Consider the following 20,127-nt stretch of genomic DNA (forward strand, 5'->3'; position numbering starts at 1 on the left):
CTTCATTTGGAGGGTGGTGTCTAGTTTCAGAAAAAACACCCTTGAAAAAAATAAGTTTTTTGGTTATCAAAAAGAAAGGATCATAAAATGTCAGCAGGCCTCATAGCCAGAAGATGATGTAAAACCCCTAAGACCTTTTTTTTATACATTTATATGAAGCACCTGATCTTGATAAAGGTCAGGACTGCTGACCCCCGCGTGACTCTGTATTCATCCCTATGTGTAACAAAAGGTATATAAGCAAACCTAAAAAATAAAGAAATGGGACCAGTTTCTGGAAAGACTGATTCCCCCATGTTGTTCTTTCTTGCTCCCTGTTTTTCTGGCTGAATTCCCATCTGGAATGTGGGTCCTCACCAAGCCTACTAATTTTGCCTGGGCTTCTAAGATCAGACCAGGGGGGCCTCAGTGCCTCCTCTCCTTCGGGAGAACAGAGAGAACCTGTGGCCTACGTAGGTGGTGATTGGTATTCCATGTAAACCAAGTTATTCAGCTTCTTTTTCTCTGCTAATTTTTGAATCCCTCTCTATCTGTAATTAAATAAGTTATTTCCAAGGATGCCGACTCCATCCCCACCTTCGAATCACCCTGGATCTACCGGGGCTGGACCCTGGCATGAACATGTAAGAAAAGCTGCACCCTGGGTTCAGCTCATGCTATAGGAAAGAACTATTGCTATAGCGACTATGGTAAAGCTCACAAGCAGACGCAAAGCCCAAAAGAGCAAACAAGAAGGAGTCCTTTTCTCCTTCTCTAAGAATACACAGAAGAACTGTACAAAAAGGAGCTTCAACCCAGATAATAATCACGATGGTGTGATCACTCACCTAGAGCCAGACATCCTGGAATGTGAAGTCAAGTGGGCCTTAGAAAGCATCACTATGTACAAAGCTAGTGGAGGTGATGGATTTCCAGTGGAACTATTTCAAATCCTGAAGGACAATGCTGTGAAAATGCTGCACTCAATATGCCCGCAAATTTGAAATACTCAGCAGTGGCCACAAGACTGAAAAAGTTCAGTTCTCATCCCAATCCCAAAGAAAGGCAATGCCAAAGAATGCTCAAACTACCACACAATTGCACTCATCTCACACGCTAGTCATGCTCAAAATTCTCCAAGCCAGGCTACAGGATTACGTGAACAGTGAACTTCCAGATATTCGAGCTGGTTTTAGAAAAGGCAGAGAAACCCGAGATCAAATTGCCAACATCTACTGGATCATCGAAAAAGTAAGAGAATTCCAGAAAAACATCTATTTCTGCTTTATTGACTATGCCAAAGCCTTTGACTGTGTGGATCACAATAAACTGTGGAAAATTCTGAAAGAGATGGGAATATCAGACCACTTGACCTGCCTCTTGAGAAACCTATATGCAGGTCAGGAAGCAACAGTTAGAACTGGACATGGAACAACAGACTGGTTCCTAATAGGAAAAGGAGTACGTAAGGCTGTATATTGTCACCCTGCTTATTTAACTTACATGCAGAGTATGTCATGAGAAACGCTGGACTGGAAGAAGCACAAGCTGCAATCAAGATTGCCAGGAGAAATATCAATAACCTCAGATATGCAGACGACACCACCCTTATGGCAGAAAGTGAAGAGGAACTAAAAAGCCTCTTGATGAAAGTGAAAGAGGAGAGTGAAAAAGCTGCCTTAAAGCTCAACATTCAGAAAACAAAGATCATGGCATCTGGTCCCATCACTTCATGGGAAATGGATGGGGAAACGTGGAAATAGTGTCAGACTTCAAATTTTAGGCTCCCAAATCACTGCAGATGGTGATTGCAACCATGAAATTAAAAGACGCTTACTCCATGGAAGGAAAGTTATGATCAGCCTAGATAGCATATTAAAAAGCAGAAATATTACTCTGCCAACAAAGGTCCATCTAGTCAAGGCTATGGTTTTTCCAGTGGTCATGTATGGATGTGAGAGTTGGACTGTGAAGAAAGCTGAGCACTGAAGAATTGATTCTTTTGAACTGTGATGTTGGAGAAGACTCTTGAGAGTCCCTTGGACTGCAAGGAGATCCAACCAGTCCATTCTGAAGGAAATCAGCCCTGGGATTTTTGGAAGGAATGATGCTGAAACTGAAACTCCAGTACTTTGGCCACCTCAAGTGAAGATTGACTCATTGGAAAAGACTCTGATGCTTGGAGGGATTGGGGGCAGGAGGAGAAGGGGATGACAGAGGATGAGATGGCTGAATGGCGTCACAGTCTCAATGGACATGAGTCTGAGTGAACTCCGGGAGATGGTGATGGACAGGGAGGCTTGGCGTGCTGCGATTCATGGGGTCGCAAAGAGTCAGACACGACTGAGCGACTGAGCTGAACTGAACTGATGTATTAATATGATACATGTGTCCATATATGTGTAGATTTTGCAGGGGCTGTCATGTAAAACCTTCCCTAGAAACCTATAGTGAGTGAATGAGTAATTGTATTGTGTGTGTTTTGTTTTAGTTTTTTGTAAAAGGCCATAGAGATTTTCCTTTAGTTTACCCTTAACTTTGCATTATATGATATTCAAAGTGTAGCTATCAAAATAAATAAGTTATAAAAAAATGCACAAATGAGCTGTGGTACAGTGCTAAATAGAACATTATCAATACCATTCAAGTTGTCTGGTCTTCTTCCGGAGTCCATCCATCTGCTAGCTGGAGCATTTGGCTCTGATCCTCTCAACTTGTAGCTTCCGTATAGATTCCAAGGCACCTGCTCCAGGTGTTCTGTATCTCAGCCACTGGTTCAGAGAATTGAATCCTGAGCTGATATCTTTTTTTATATAAATTTATTTTAATTGGAAGTTAATTACTTTACAATATTGTATTGGTTTTGCCATACATCGACATGAATCTGCCATGGATGTACACGTGTTCCCCATCCTGAACCCCCTCTCCCTCCTCCCTCCCCATACCATCCCTCTGGGTCATCCCAGTGCACCAGCCCCAAGTATCCAGTATCGTGCATTGAACTTGGACTGGCAATTCATTTCATATATGATATTACACATGTTTCAATGCCATTCTCCCAAATCATCCCACCCTCTCCCTCTCCCACAGAGTCCAAAAGACTGTTCTATACATCTATGTCTCTTTTGCTGTCTCACATACAGGGTTATCATTATCATCTTTCTAAATTCCATATATATGCATTAGTATACTGTATTGGTGTTTTTCTGTCTGGCTTACTTCACTCTGTATAATAGGATTCAGTTTCATCCACCTCATTAGAACTGATTTAAATGCATTCTTTTTAATGGCTGAGTAATATTCCATTGTGTATATATACCACAGCTTTCTTATCCATTCATCTGCTGATGGACATCTAGGTTGCTTCCATGTCCTGGCTATTATAAACAGTGCTGCAATGAACATTGGGGTACACGTGTCTCTTTCCATTCTGGTTTCCTCGGTGTGTATGCCCAGCAGTGAAATTGCTGGGTCTTATGGCAGTTCTATTTCCAGTTTTTTAAGGAATCTCCACACTGTTCTCTATAGTGGCTGTACTAATTTGCATTCCCACCAACAGTGTAAGAGGGTTACCTTTTCTCCACTCCCTCGCCAGCATTTATTGCTTGTAGACTTTTGGATTGCAGCCATTCTGACTGGCATGAAATGGTACCTCATTGTGGTTTTGATTTGCATTTCTCTGATAATGAGTTATGTTGAGCATCTTTTCATGTGTTTGTTAGCCATCCGTATGTCTTCTTTGGAGAAATGTCTATTTAGTTCTTTGGCCCATATTTTGATTGGGTCGTTTATTTATCTGGAATTGAGTTGCATAAGTTGCTTGCATATTTTTGAGATTAGTTGTTTGTCAGTTGCTTCATTTGCTGTTATTTTCTCCCATTCCGAAGGCTGTCTTTTTCACCTTGCTTACAGTTTCCTTTGTTGTGCAGAAGCTTTTTATTTTAATTAGCTTCCATTTGTTTATTTTTGCTTTTATTTCCAGTATTCTGGGAGGTGGGTCATAGAGGATCCTGCTGTGATTTATGTTGAAGAGTGTTTTGCCTATGTTCTCCTCTAAGAGTTTTATAGTTTCTGGTCTTACATTTAGATCTTTAATCCGTTTTGAGTTTATTTTTGTGTATGGTGTTAGAAAGTGATCTAGTTCCATTCTTTTACAAGTGGTTGACCAGTTTTCCCAGCACCACTTGTTACAGAGTTGTCTTTAATCCATTGTGTTCTTGATTCCTTTGTCGAAGATAAGGTGTCCATAGGTGTGTGGATTTATCTCTGGGCTTTCTATTTTGTTCCATTGATCTATATTTCTGTCTTTGTGCCAGTACCATACTGTCTTGATGACTGTGGCTTTGTAGCAGAGCCTGAAGTCAGGCAAGTTGATTCCTCCAGTTCCATTCTTCTTTCTCAAGATTGCTTTGGCTATTCGAGGTTTTTTGTATTTCCATACAAATTGTGAAATTATTTGTTCTAGCTCTGTGAAAAATACTGTTGGTAGCTTGATAGGGATTGCATTGAATCTATGGATTGCTTTGGGGAATATACTCATTTTCACTATATTGAGTCTTCTAATCCATGCACATGGTATATTTCTCCATCTATTAGTGTCCTCTTTGATTTCTTTCATCAGTGTTTTATAGTTTTCTATATATAGGTCTTTACTTTCTTTAGGTAGATATATTCCTAAGTATTTTATTCTTTTAGTTGCAATTTAAGATTTTATATTGTATTTAGTTGCATTGAGTAGGTCACCTGCATGCAACATATTCTGATAAATTCTCTTTTCATTTTTATTCTATTAAATATTTTCTAATTTTCCTTGTTATGGTGTCTTAGATATACTCATCATTAAAAGTGGACATTTAACTTCCAGATACATGGAGTTTTTAAAGATAGTTAATATTAATTTCTCATTTTGATATTAATTTCTCATTTAAATGCTTTCTTCTCTGCAATCACCCTCTGGGTTTCTTCAGTCTTTTAATTTAATTGAGGTTTTCAATGGCTAAGTCAAGGATCTCTCTTAGTAAATGTCACATTACACTTGAAAATATGTGGGTTATTTTCAAACATCTTTTGATATTGATTTCTAACATAATTCCACAGTAATAAGAGAACAGACATGGTATGATTTAAATACCTTGAGTCTATGGAATTTTTGCAGCTTGTTTTATGTTCCTGGTCATGTTCCTGTATCTCCTGGTTTATAGTCTATGGTAACTTGAATAGAATTTTTATCCTGCTGTTGTGTGAAAATTGTACAAATTTTAATTATGATGAATTGTTTTGTGTGCTTTTTGGGTCTACTATATCATTCTACTTTCTATTTATTCTGTTAATTTTTGAGAGTTTTATATTGAAACTCCAACTAAAAATCTTAATTTGCTTAATAATAACTGTAATATATAGTGGAAATATATGTAACTTTGTCCTCTATTTTTGAAGTCTCCTGTAAATTTGTTATCATATTTATATAATTAAAAAAATAAAACCTCAGTGGAAGCTAAGAAAAAAATTGTTTTTACTGTTATCATTAGATATCTTGCCCACTTTATCAAGAATGATGGTATTTCATATGATCTTAATTTGCATTTCTCAGCTAACTAAAGAGGCTGAGTGTGTAGTCAGTGAAATAAATACTTGTTCAAATTGTTTGCCTATTCTCTAAGCCCCATTGGCTTCTTTATCTTTTTTATTCATGTGTATGAGATTTTCATATTTTTGTATAAATTTATTTTGAGGGCATTTTTCTCATCTTACATAATCTTTGCTTTGAAGCAATAAATTATTAGTTCTTTAATGTAAGGAAAAACAATAATCATAAAAGTCATTTATTAACATAAGAAATAATGTATTGTAAACCCTTCTCCATGTGTAATTTAAGAGGAAAATTTTGAGGGAAACCTCTACCTTTGAACCAAGAGTTAACACTTGAAGACTGAAACTTTAAGAATTATGATGCGGAATGCAAGTGCAATGTATTATAGTTTGAATCATTTATTTGTTTTTCTAAGTGGAAGCAGACCACTCAAATATCTTTAGTATATACTCTAGCTAAGTAAGAGTGGATAAATCATGTGTTTTTAGAAATGAGAATGGTAAACGACTGAAAGTATTTTAATAATATACAAAGTGCTTAGAATGGTTTGGGGAACATAGGTAATGTTTAGTAAATTCTTAAAATTATTATTATTTTAAAACTATCATTATCATTATTGTTATCACTGGGTAAGTTTTTATCCTAATCAAAGAATTATTTAGGAAACATTTTATTTCCTCCAAATGGTAAGAATTTAAATGTTGCATTTTAATATATTTTCTTAGTGGAATAAATCACAGCATACATTTGGGAATATTTACAATATATTTCCAGTTCAGTTTATAGGTCAGAATATGTCCAAATTGGGGAGCACATGGTGGAACTGCTGATTACATGAAAGATCTAAAAATTACACCTTGAATCCATATACTAACTTATTAGTCTCTTTATGGCATTCTTAATCTCTTTATTTCTCAGGGTATAAATGGCTGGATTCAAGAGAGGTGTGATTACTGTGTAAAATACAGCAAGAAACTTGTCCACCCAAGTGATGCTAGGTGGCCACAGATAGATGAAGATGCAGGGGCCAAAGAACAGCACCACCACTGTGATGTGGGAAGTACAGGTAGAAAGTGCCTTTGATGCCCCATCCTTGGAGCTAAGATGGACAGTCACCAGGATGTAGGTGTAAGAGATCAGCAAGAGAATGAAGCAAGTTGTAGCCAAGACTGCACTGTCAGCATTTATCAACAGTCTCAGAGTATGAGTATCCATGCAGGCTAGTTTAATCACTTCGGGAATATCACAGAAAAAACTGTCCACTATTCTGGGTCCACAGAAGGGAAGATCTAAAATCATAGCTAGTTGACTTGTGGCATGCACAAAGCCAATGATCCATGATGTCAGTACTAGCCAGATGCACTTCTGTCTGTTCATGATGCTGGAGTAATGGCGTGGCTTGCAGATGGCTACATAACGGTCATAGGCCATTGACACAAGCAGTACCATCTCACCCCCTCCAAAGAAATGTACACAGAAGATTTGGCTCATGCAACCCTCAAAGGAAATGGTTTTATTATCCTTTAGGAAGTCTGTGGTCAGTTTAGGAGTGGTCATTAAGGAAAGGCAGAAGTCAACCAATGAGAGATTGGCTAAGAGGAAGTACATTGGAGAATGGAGATGAGAGTCAGTGATGATTAAGAACACAACGAAAAGGTTTCCCAGGACGGTCATCAGGTAGAGTGCAGAAAATGGCAGTAAGAGGAATTTCTGGAGATTCCTTGAATCACAGAGTCCATGAAAAATGAACTCAGATACCACAGACTGGTTTGCTTCTTCCATTTAGTTCATTTCTAATGTGACCAGAAAAAGAAATGAATTAGGAACTTCTAGAAAGAAGAACTTAAAGTTTAGGTGTAAGAGAGCAGATAAATTCTTCTTAGGTGCAGTCTTAGCATTATACTGAGCTCAAAATTAAAAATAACATTTTATGAATTTATGGAAGGGCATAATCCTCTGACTAAAGAAGCTAATTAAGTAGAAGGACAGGTCAAAAACTTTATCCATCAGAAGTACAGTTCTTAGGGGTTATTAAAAACAAATATTCTGATTAAAAAGTTTAGTAGTAATGTATTTTATGAACAATTTCTCCAAGGCTTGAATATACCTTTTCTGCAGGGAGAATGCATTGTTCTAAAATCTATTTAGAGGCTTTTTATTTTTCAGAATCTATCTTGGGCAATAATCTAATGTTATACTTCTCATTATAGTATATACTTTTTAGAAACAAAACAATTTCTAAGTTGATATGTATAGCAGATTGAATTAAACCAAGGTCTTCTACATACTCAGGGAGAAACTGTTCATCAAATGACTTCAGAAAAGATGTTTGTGTTCCAAAAGAAACCCTAGATGCTAACTACACTTTTATAGTGCAAAATATTTTCATGCATTTTGATCTCCCCATGAGAGGAGATATCCATAATATTACATATTCCTTAGCCTATCTCCACTTATTAATGCACATTGACTGGTCCTTTGCCTTCACTGGCAACAGAAATTTCTTATTTCAGAGTAGTCTAAAGGACAGGCCAATTTAAACTACTTTTACTCCTGACTGCCCCTGTGGGGGAAAATATGTTAATAAATTCTAACTTCATTTGTACTTACACTATTCCTTTGCATAATTTAAATTGACCTCTGTGAACTGTGGACACATATATTTTCTATTTTCTATAAGCCAGAAAGCAAAGCCTTTATTTCCTTCCTTCTCTCCCTCTCTCTGTCCATCTGTCTCTCCCCACTTCCTTCCCTCCTTCTTTATTTCTATTTCCCCTTTAACGTCTCTTCATTTCTCTCTATATATTGTCCTGTTGTTATCTTCAGTCTAGCTACTAATGTTGACTCACTAGCACTTACTGTTTACCAGGCAAGCCCTTTAAAAACCTGTCTATTTTGTTAGTTATTCCTTCTATAGGACATCAAACATTTTATATTTCAACTAGCTGTGTACAAAATTGCCTGGTTTTTCTTTTTTTTTTCACTTGTTGCCAATAGAATATTTTCTCAGTGGTAATGAGAAATGACATCTAAATGTAGATTTCATTTCTTACTGTGAGATTAAGCATCTCTCCCCATCAACACACACCATTTTAAAGGACTATTTGTCTTTCTTTTTGTTTGACCCTCCTGCTACTCTTCTGGGCACATTTTTACTTTGGATTTTGCTTTTATTTTCTTTCCTCAGAAAAAGTATGACTATTTTATTTTTATTTTTACTTTATTTTACTTTATAATACTGTATTGGTTTTGAATCAGCATATGGATTATGGACTGTCACCATCTCAGTATTGAGTTTAAAATTATTTTACTTTGTTATTTTGGTAAGAACACAACATAAGATCTATGTTATTTTGGTGGGAACACAACATGAGGTCTAATAAACTATGTATGTATATGTGTGCTCAGTTGTTCAATCATGTCATATTCTTTGTGACTTCATGGACTGTAGCTACTAAGCTCATCTGTCCAGCGGATTTTCCAGGCAAAAATACTGGAGTGGGTTGTCATTTCCTACTCCAAGGAATCTTCTGGACCCAGACATTAAAACCAGGTCTCTTGCATTTCCTGCATTGGCAGGCAGATTTTATACTGCTGTGCCATCTGGGAAGCCCCAAGAAACTATGTACACACACATTATTTTAGCAATCATGTTTCTTGCCCTTTTGTAGCTGTGAAATTTGATTTTCCTACCTTAAGTTTGAAGTTCTAAAACTAGAAAATGAACAGGTTTGTCTGACTCCAAATCTTCCAGCATAGCTTCCCTACCAAAAATGGTTTCTATAGGAATCTTGAATTTGAGAAGACTAAGGAAAGTAAAAAAGATTTCTTAAATAAGATATTTAGTTCTTTAAAGAAGTGACTGAGACACCAGCAAATGTATATAGCCAATAACAGTAAGAAAAGAAGTAAGGGTTTATATTATTATAAATTCAGTTTTGTTTGTCTTTAAATTGTAAAGTACTTTGCCCTATTGATATTTGACTAAGGCTTTTTTCCATTTACTACTTTGATCAATGGTAGAGCAAATAAAATATAAAAGGAATTAGAAAATGTTAATATAAGTTGGGGGCTTCCCTGGTAGCTCAGATGTTAAAGAACCTGCCTGCAATGCGGGAGATCTGGGTTGGGAAGTTGGAGAATCTGTGGGAACTGATCTCACTAACTTGGGCCTCTAGGAACTTTTAAGACTGTAGAAAGGCAGTGTTTTTTGTTAGTTTGTGGAAGTGTTGTTAGGAATCCCAAAGTCCCAGGGATTGATTGAGAAAACCTATAGTCCTTACTATAGGCACATTAACTAAATAACATCTTTAGAACAGTAAGCTTCATAGATAGGTATGAAAAAATGCTAAAGAGGGGGGCAGACATCAAGTCAGAATAGAGGAGAAACATTGAATGCAAAAGTTCAAAAATCAGATAGATTGGGATATACTTACCTTATACAGATCACCTCTGAAACCAAATCCTTTTCCTAACTGAGAAGGCTTACTCTAGATTTTTCTTTTAGTCTGAAATGAAATCCAAGTAATTTTCTGCCATTTCGCACAGTGTTGGTGAGAGGGCATCCTCAATGTGGCAAATGTACACTCTAAAGAGTAGCTTCTGAGTTTGGAAACTTTCCATATCTGTGTTTTAATAAAGCCAAATATTTGAAAAGTCTCCTCCTGTCATGCTCCTTGGGGATCCTTAGTCTTCAATTTTCCCTGAGGAAAAGTTGGGCTTTGTGTACATAATAAAATAATGCACCCTTATAAAAGCTAAAGTTAGTTCAGTTAATTACACCTAAAATTGTAAAAGAAGGAAGTTTAACAGGTTCAAATAGTCTGAATTTAGGAGGATATAACTCCTTTCCTTTTGTTCTGCATCTACCATATCATGAAGAGAACTAAGATGCCAAAATCTGCCAGTCCCAGTAGAAGTTAGATGACTTAGGTGAATGGGCAGGTGACAGGCAGCTCACCCTCACTTCATCATTTTGCAACTATGCTCATGACTTAGGGGCCTACTTAAACTTCTGCTTTCTGGGACTTGAGAAGAATAGTAGGTCTCAATGTTCTCAATGCTACCTTGAGCAAAGTTCTGAATGTTAATGGTTTGTGTGTTAACCATGTTATAAGCATTTCTGTATGTGATGAGAGTGTTATTGAATTTGCAAGACCCTCTGCCTGCACATTGAGGCCCATCAATACTAAACATTAGAATTCTGAACAGAGAAAGGTTTATTACAGATTCATACAAAGAGATGGGTGGCTTATGCCCTAAGAACCCCAAAGTTACCAAAAGTTTTCAGCAAGCCCCTTTAAAAACAAAAGGTGAGGGACAGGTGTGGTTAGTTGTTGCAGACTTCTTGGGGTCAGATCCTTTGTCCTTGAGGTCAGCTCATGGTCAGGTAAGGATGTTCCGGTAAATTTTCATCTCTACCAGAAGAATGTTATTCTCTGTCCTGACCAGAAAGGGCAAAGTCCTAAGGCACAACCTTCACCCTCCAAGGTCCAGGTCCTGACTAAGAGGAGGGAGAGCTCAGTTGGCAGCTCCTTCAGGGCCAGGTTCCCACATCCGGCCCAGCTGTCATCCCTAAGGGAGCCAGGCACCCAACCCATCTGGCCCTCAGTCTCCTCAGGCTGCACAAATGGGGAGACCAGGTTTCACAGACTGCAACTTACACAGATGGCTGTGCAAGTTGGAGAGACAGGGATGAGGGTGAGGTTTACTGCTGCCTCAAGGCTTGGGCCAAGCTAGTGGAGGGTCTGTGAGAAGGCAATGGCAACCCACTCCAGTACTCTTGCCTGGCAAATCCCATGGATGGAGGAGCCTGGTAGGCTGCAGTCCATGGGGTCGCTAGGAGTGGGACACTACTGAGCGACTTCACTTTCACTTTTCACATTCATGCACTGGAGAGGGAAATGGCAACCCACTCCAGTGTTCTTGCCTGGAGAACCCCAGGGCAGGGGGAGCCTGGTGGGCTGCCATCTCTGGGGTCGCACAGAGTTGGACATGGCTGAAGTGACTTAGCTGTGGAGGGTCTTAATGAGGGCTCTGGAGCCCCATGGAATGTAGTCCCTAGTCTGTTCCTTGGATCCACCAGCTCACCTGCTGGCCCAAGGCTGGATAAGCTGGAGGGCCTTCCTGGAGAAGGCCTGAATCTGCCTCTTACCTCACTGTCCAGCTGATGACCACCACACCACTGACCCTTGACTGCATTATTTCCCCAAAGGTCCCTCATTGACAGTTAGCTATGGGCAGGGCCCACTGCAGTGCTGACCAATAGCTGAGCAGGACAACTAACAGTGGCTCATAGACAGTTGGTTGCTTGTGGGTGGGGCCACTGAGGCACCCAGCAAGGTCTGAGCAAGACCTGTTGCCTAGTAACAGGTGCAGAGTAAAGAGACACAGCAATGGCTACCTACTAAGGGCTGTGCTCATCCAACTCTGTTACAAGAAGACTGTGGATGCTTTTTAATTTACTACTTTATTAAAGATATAATATGCAGATACAGCATTACTTATAAGCGTCAAGCTATTAATGATATATGTTCATGTATATCACTAAGCAGTTATTAAAGTACCACTTCTGGAGAAGGCAATGGCACCCACTCCTGTACTCTTGCCTGGAAAATCCCATGGACGGAGGAGCCTGGTAGGTTGCAGTCTATGGGGTCGCTAAGAGTCAGACACGACTGAACAACTTCACTTTCACTTTTCACGTTCATGCTTTGGAGAAGGAAATGGCAACCCACTCCAGTGTTCTTGCCTGGAGAATCCCAGGGCCGGGGGAGCCTGGTGGGCTGCCGTCCATGGGGTCGCACAGAGTCGGACATGACTGACGCGACTTAGCAGCAGCAGCAGCAGCAGCAGCAAAGTCCCACTTCATCTGTCCCCTCCAAATCTCATCCACTCTCAGAGGTAACAAATATCAGTCTTGTAGTGCATCCTTCTGTTCCTATTCCTATCAGTAGTGACAGATGTACATATCAATGAATGCCATTAGAGATGTTTTTCTTTATCTTTTTTGGTTGGAAGTTTTGATTTTAAATAAATTAAAAGTCAAAGACCATTTTACTAAATCCCAATTTATTTCCTTTCCCTTATTGTCCCTACCTCTCTCCTCCTTATTTACTGTCTCAATTTCTCCCTCTCAAAGTTTTGTTTATCTCTTTCATTTCTAGATCTCAAAATATTTAAATGAATATATTTGGCTTACCACCCATTTTGTGCCCTGAGGTCTAGAATCCATAACCATTCCAGTTTTTGAGAACACATAGAGTCAACACTAATTCAGTTGCTTGGGTACTACCACACACCTTTTAGGTATCATCTCACTAACTATGATGACATATAGAGCTGTTTACAAAGGAGAAAACAGGCAAAAGAGACTAAGTTGACATTCCTAGGTCTTATTAAGTGAAAGACCAATGAGAGTTTTGTAGTTACACGTATATTGGGTAACCATTGCACCATGATATACAGTCTCATTTCACATCATATTCTCCTGTGTCTCTTTTACTCAACCACACACAAAATCACTGTCTATGAAACTATTGGTTTCTATTCTGTCTCTGTATTTTCCTTTTTCCAAAATAGCATAAAAATGGAATTGTGCAATTTGTTCTCTTTTGCATTTGGCTTTTCTTACTCTATACTTGAGATTCATCCATTTGATGCATATATTAGTCATTCATTTTCACTGATAAATAGTATTGCATTGTACGGATATCCCCAGTTTAGTATATTAAGAGTTGTCTCCAATTTTTCATGATTAAGAGTAAATATTCTTTCATAGATTTATATATTTAACTATTCTATTTCACTTCAGTAAATACCAAATAGTGGGATTTGGGGATCATCTGGTTAGTTGTTCATTTAAAAGAATCCTACTTAAAAAGGTGAAATGGCCAGTATCCATATGAAAAAAATATTATATAACTGTATTTATCATTACAACCTGCTTAAAAGTTTTTTCTAATTTAGTCTTTGTTCACTCTCATAGTATGTAAAAAAGTAGTTTTCTGCCTTCAACGTTGCCAGCAGATGGCAAAGTTTGAAAAGTGAGACTGGAATTAGAAAATATTGGAAGTCAAATACTCTAATTTTCTCTTGTAAAGTCAAAAGGATATATTGGATGTTTTCATAGATTATAGTCTACTCACTCCTGGACACTTAAGATGAAAGAGATGCTGCTGCTGCTGCTGCTGCTGCTAAGTCGCTTCAGTCGTGTCCGACTCTGTGCGACCCGAGACAGCAGCCCACCAGGCTCCCCCGTCCCTGGGATCCTCCAGGCAAGAACACTGGAGCGGGTTGCCTGAGTGCTGTGGATTACACCAAACCCCATGCCTGCTTTATTTTCTCAACACTTTCCTTGAAAGGTGTTATGTGATTCACAGATGACAAGAGTATTAATAATACCATAAAATTGATTCATGTTAGTAGACAGATAAAGATTACTTCCACACTTCAAAGAATACTGTAGCAATTCATTTTTTAAAGGACAGGATTTTTCAGGTTGGAGAAATAAAGCTTCCAAGAGTTTATATTTTTATCTTCAAATATGCAAGGTAGAACTCTCCCTAAAGAAGTGTAAAATATGTGGAAAGCAAAAGAAAAATCAGGCAAAGAGAACCTGACTGTATTTTACATGCCAAGAGATCCTTTTCAAATTGCATGATCTAGTCTTCATAATAACCCCATTAAAATGGATCTTATGTCGAAAGGTTATGTCTCAGCGTGTCTTGCAAGAAGTCACAGGGTTGAGAAATCACATGACTGGGGTGGGCATCTAAGCTCCTCTGATTCCTCCTTCAGTGGTGCCATTCTGATATTGTCAATTTTAAAAGCTTAATTCTGTTTCCATGAAAACCTTAAAAGGTTTTCATAACTTCTGAGGCTTCCCTCTATATTCCTGAAAAAAACTATTAGCAAACAATATCATTGGCAATCAATTCCCAGTTTGGAAATTTCTGGGAATTAACATTTTATATCTCTGTCCAGGATCATCTCCTGTTATAGAATTGTGGACCATGAACTGGGATCAGGCCTTCCTGAATCTCAATATCTAGCTCTTGGACTGTAGAGAAGGCATCCCTTTTGGTGCAGGAAGGACATTTGCTCTAGAGAGTCAGAAAGTTCCAGGACATAGCTGAGAAGAACCCCTTAATGTTTCTGATAACTTGAAAAAACTTCCAGAAAATGCAAGTTAGTATATATGGAAAGTTGATATCGAAATACTAAGAAAGCTGGTTTAACTGTGAGGGAGGAAGAAAGGCAAGGAGGAGATTAAGAGATTGTTATAGAGCATAAGATATAAAACATTTGGAAATGTAATTATTTGGGATCAGATTCTTCATGGATAAAACTGATTTAAAATTCTATTTAGGACCTGAAATACAGTCAGCTTGCAGGAATACAAACAATACATTGTCTCCTTTGAGAAATATTTATGGGACAGTGTTACCCTTAATGTGAATTATACTTATGGTGGAGAATAGCTTCCAGAGCTCTGTGAGTAGGTAGAGCAAGGGGATTTTACATTTCTATGTTTCTCTAAATTGAAAGCATTATCTGATAGCTTACCTTTTGTATCACATTCAGAGTCAAAATTTCAAAGTGAATTTAATTGTAACAATTCTAGTAAGGGAAGTAAAGTAGAATTTTAAAATGTTCTTTGGTTCATATGAATTTTCTGTAGGTATGATAAAATTCTTTAGCTGTAGTCTGTGCAAGCTTATTGTGGTCTATAGCTACAGTTTTTGTATTGAAACTATTTCACTTCCTTTCTTGAAGAAATAAGTTGGCTTTTGTGGGTAGCAGGTGGTGGTCATCTCTAGGGACTGATCTCAAAATCTGGTCATGGCTTACAGAACCATGCCCATGGCTGAATGGTCCACTTCTAACTCTGTTTATGGGAATTGTAGAAAGCAGAGAAATATTTTATATCACTGATTCTCTGTGCCCAATTACTAGTTTGGGGTCTATTGCAATAAAAACTTTAATTACCACTTATCTAAGTAACAAAGCATTAATGGGAGGCTGCTTTTAAGTTTGCTTTTATTGGAGATAGTTCTTTACTGTCAGTACCAGAAAGCCTATTTCACATCTTTTCTCTGGTTACCCAGATACACAATATTTGCTATAGGGTATTCTGGGGATGCCAACAAATTAATACATCCTCTAATCATGAACAAATACTCCAAATACATTGTTCTTCAGCTGGGAGAATTCTAAGTCGTAGAACCTTATAGGGTCTCCTGGAGGACCACAATAAGCTTGCACAGTTATGTTAACATATAAGCATCCTTCCCTTTTCAGTATCATTTCTTCATTCCTTCACTGGTGCTTCCAAAAATCAGATCCCAAATAAACTACTTTGATTAAATTTTGTCTTTGAGTCTTCTGAGGGAAAGCAGCCTAAGTAACTAAGTAGAGTTACACAAAATATATAACCATTCAGTGTGATGGTTCCCGACATTTCCCAAACCAAGCTAATTTACTTACAAATTTTATAAGAAGATGAAGAGATTTTATTATGTTTGTTATTGTCAAAATAGTCACACTTTCAATCCAAAATGTTATTTAGTAGATATTCATGCTATTTCAGAGAAGGTGATGACACCCCACTCCAGTACTCTTGCCTGGAAAATCCCATGGGCAGAGGAGCCTGGTAGGCTGCAGTCCATGGGGTTGCTAAGAGATGAACATGACTGAGCAACTTCACTTTCACTTTCATGCGTTGGAGAAGGAAATGGCAACCCACTCCAGTTTTCTTGCCTGGAGAATCCCAGGGCCGGGGGAGCCTGGTGGGCTGCCATCTATGGGGTCGCACAGAGTCAGATACGACTGAAGCGACTTGGCAGCAGCAGCAGCAGCAGCCTGCTATTTTAAAAATAATAAAATAATTACTTTATGTGGTAGATGGATATTTTCCATGGTAGCAAATGTAATGAATAAATACCACACAGATGTAGCAGAATTTTGTTCAGTGAGGTAGATGATACATCCAGTTTTGTCTATTTTAGGTGTTAGGTACCTAAGTAGAGGTGGCACTAGTGGTAAAGAACCTGCCTGCCAGTGCAGACGTAAGAGATACGTGTCCAATTTCTGGGTCAGGAAGATCCCCTGGAGGAGGGCATGGCAACCCCCTCCAATATTCTTGCCTGGAGAATTTTCATGGACAGAGGAGCCTGGAGGGCTACAGTCCATAGTGTTGCAGAGTCAGACACGACTGGAACAACTTAGCTTGACTCGCTTGCCTGAGTAGAGAAGTCCAAAAGACAGATGGATTATAGATAGTCTTCAAGCTCCAAAGTCATATCTGATCAGCAAAATTTGACATGTCTTTTGATCAATCTTTTTATGGCTACCTTTATCTCTTTGTTCCGTAATGTATATATAATGGGATTTAAGACAGGGGTGAGAGCAAAGTCAGCAATGAAGAGGTATTTATCAATTGATGATCTGGGGAAAGGCCAAACATATAGAAACATGCATGGAGTGAAAAAAAGAAGCACCACAGTGATGTGAGCTGACAAAGTGACAAATGCCTTGGATAAGTCTCCTGAAGAACGTTTCCAGACAGTGACCAAAATGAAGATGTAGGAGAGGATTAGCAGGAAGAAGGTGCCCATGCTCATGAAGCCACTGTTGGCAGCAACAATAAACTCAAATTTCACTCCATCTGTGCATGCAAGTTTTATGATCCTGGGGAAGTCACAATAAAAGCTGTCTACTTTGTTAGGACCACAAAAGGGCAAGTTTATAATGAAAGCAAATTGAGACATAGCATGAATCACCCCAATTACCCAGCCAGTGATTACAAATGAAACACATATTTTAGAGTTCATGATGTTCAAATAGTATAGAGGCTTGCAGATCGCTGTGTACCTGTCAAATGCCATGGCTATGAGTAACACCATCTCCACTCCTCCCATTATGTGGATGAAGCATATTTGTACCATACAACCTTGGAAAGAAATTATCTTGTATTCATTTAAGAGGTCTGTAATCATCTTGGGGACTGTGGTAGAAGCAACCCCCACATCAATGAAGGACAAGTTTGCTAATAAGAAGTACATAGGAGAATGTAAATGATAATCAAAAATTACTAAAAGCAAAATGAAGAGATTTCCCAGGATGATCCCTAAATAAATCAAGGAGAATATCAACGTGAGAAAAACTTTCATTTCATAAGAACCAGAGAGTCCAAGCAACACAAACTCAGAAACCATAGAATCATTTGGTCTATCCATTGACTTGGGCAGAAGAGCTGATTACCAAATCACCTGGGGATAGAAAATGAAAATTCACAATTAATAGTACAAAAGTAGACTTCTTATTCATCCTACTCATTTGTATTTTAATAAATCATTTAACTAGAAAAAAAAGGATATGGAAACATTATAAGAAGAATGATTACATCAAAATTTATGAAAATTTGAATGAAAGTAAGTGTGGTTACTTCTCTTCTTATTCCATTTTCAGATGCATAAAATTTTTGTTGCTTCTCAGGTTTTGGACATTTTCCATGATCATCTACCTAGGTGTGCTCTCATGTGAATAAATTTAGTCATTTCTGACACTTTTATATTAATGTTCTCACACAAAATTGCAAGATACCCTTAGCTGAATTTATTTCACTGGTTAAATAGGAATCTTCAGATTGAAATTGTTTAATGTGTGTTACCTTGCTTCACCTGTGTGTGTGTGTGTGTTTTGTTTTTTTCTTTTTGGCACAATTTATCAAGGAAGTAAGGTGTCCAGATAGTGATTTTTCATATTTGATTCATGAAACATTATCATAGTGCATATAGACCTCTATAATTCAATAAAAAATATTGATTACAAAATACCTATTAGTAGAAAATGTTAAACAAATTAACAGATGACATTTATCAATATATCCTCTATACAAAGCTTTGCACTAAGCTCATTATCTCATTTAAACCTCATAGAATTCCATATATAAATGCAGTTTTATTAGACTAATTTTATTAATGAAGTCTGCAGTGGACCAATTGTCAGAGCCAGGACTTTTATCCAGAGCTATAGGATAACCATGGAAGTATGCACTTCAAGGCTAAAACCTTCCCTAGATCTTCCCCATCCTTCATTGTCATTGTCATTGCTCAGTTGCTAAATCATGTCTGACTCTTTGTAGCCTGCCAGGCTCCTCTGTTCATGGAATTTTCCAGGTAAGAATACCAGAATGGTTCCATTTCTTTCTCCAGGGGATCTTCCTGACCTAGGGATGGAATTCACATCTTCTGTGTCTCCTGCATTGGCAGGTGAATTCTTTACCACTGAACCACCTGGGATGCCCCAAGGATCCATCAATTAAACTTAATTAAAATTTTTGTTTCCTTCTACCTACTAAAGTAGTTCACAACTTAAAAAATATCAGATCAAATCTCTAATCTAGTGTCCCTTTCTAATTATTCTTTCCCTAACTCGTCTTTGGCTCTTTTGTTCATCAGTAAGTCGAAACAACTCAGTTTCCAAGATCCCCTATCTATAGAAAAACCCCTGGAATATGAATGCATTGCCTATTAATCAATTTTCAGTCACCATTTTCCTTGATCTCCTTGCAGGATGCGATACTGTTTATCACAAACTTGTTTATGTAACTCCCTCTACTGTTGGCTTCTTGGCTTTTGTAAAGCTAACCCTCTTGCCATTTATTGCCAACAGAAATTCCATTTGCTTAAGCAGTGGACTGAAGTCTAAATTTTAGAACAGAATAGCCCTATCCCAAATTGCGAGCATGATATATGATTTTTCTAAACTAGTCACTACATTTTTCTAAACCAGTTACTGTGGCCATGAATTAGACTAAGATGGCACACGTGACCTAGAGCTAACTGTTCAATGAGACATAAATAAATGGGTGTTCAGAGGGCTTTCTTTCCCCAATGAAACGACAAATGTTCATGCAGAAAAAGTCCTTATGGTCTATTTTTTCCCCTCTGCATTTAACTCAAAGGACATGACTAAAGGTGCAGCAACTGCAAAGTTCTAAAGCCTGTAAAATGCAAATAATATAGTAAAAATTTAGGGAGAATCTGGCAACCAAAGGGCATATTGAATCACTTAAAGCCAGCAACAGTCTCCTTTCAGATTTATTTTTGTAATGTGATAGAAATAAATTCCAAGTTGTTTGATCCTTTATAAATCAGGTTTTCTGTTAATTTGTTGAACACAATCACGCTGTGTCCATGACAGTCCTCCCATAATTATTCACTTAATTTTCTGATTTCTCTATGTCTCTCACTAACTCAGTGATCACTTCTCCTCTACTCATTCTTAATTTCTGGTGTGACTCAAAATTTTTTAATAAGCATTTTTAAAATTCATTATCAGTTTACTCATTTTAACAAGTACCTGTATTTTGAATTCTGAGTCTGTAGCTTCAATTATACTCCAGAGTAATTTATCCAAAACTGTATATACAAATGAAAGCCACATCTCCATCTTTGAGTTGACATGTGAAAACTGAATTAATAATGTTGTCATCTACTCCAACACCTTTATAATATTGTTACTGTTCTTCCAGGTGCCTTATTGAAATGCCT

The 20,127-nt window shown here is 37.8% G+C and overlaps 2 protein-coding genes across 2 annotated transcripts; both read right to left on the bottom strand.

Moving 5' to 3' along the window:
- Positions 1-6,439: 6,439 nt before the first annotated feature.
- On the bottom strand, positions 6,440-7,351 carry LOC138073609 (olfactory receptor 4K15-like). Its single transcript, XM_068965443.1, has one exon. It carries the CDS (start codon positions 7,349-7,351, stop codon positions 6,440-6,442), a length of 912 nt encoding a protein of 303 aa, XP_068821544.1.
- Positions 7,352-16,878: 9,527 nt separating this feature from the next.
- LOC138073303 (olfactory receptor 4F21-like) lies at positions 16,879-17,817 on the bottom strand. The gene has a single exon (XM_068964937.1). It carries the CDS (start codon positions 17,806-17,808, stop codon positions 16,879-16,881), a length of 930 nt encoding a protein of 309 aa, XP_068821038.1. The 5' UTR covers positions 17,809-17,817.
- Positions 17,818-20,127: the final 2,310 nt, after the last annotated feature.

Source organism: Capricornis sumatraensis, chromosome 2 (genome assembly GCF_032405125.1).
Source record: "Capricornis sumatraensis isolate serow.1 chromosome 2, serow.2, whole genome shotgun sequence".
NCBI classification, from domain to species: domain Eukaryota; kingdom Metazoa; phylum Chordata; class Mammalia; order Artiodactyla; family Bovidae; genus Capricornis; species Capricornis sumatraensis.

Bases quoted from the DNA above. Each gene is read 5' to 3' on its own strand.
- LOC138073609 (XM_068965443.1), bottom strand. From the start codon at position 7,351: ATGGAAGAAGCAAACCAGTCTGTGGTATCTGAGTTCATTTTTCATGGA.
- LOC138073303 (XM_068964937.1), bottom strand. From the start codon at position 17,808: ATGGATAGACCAAATGATTCTATGGTTTCTGAGTTTGTGTTGCTTGGA.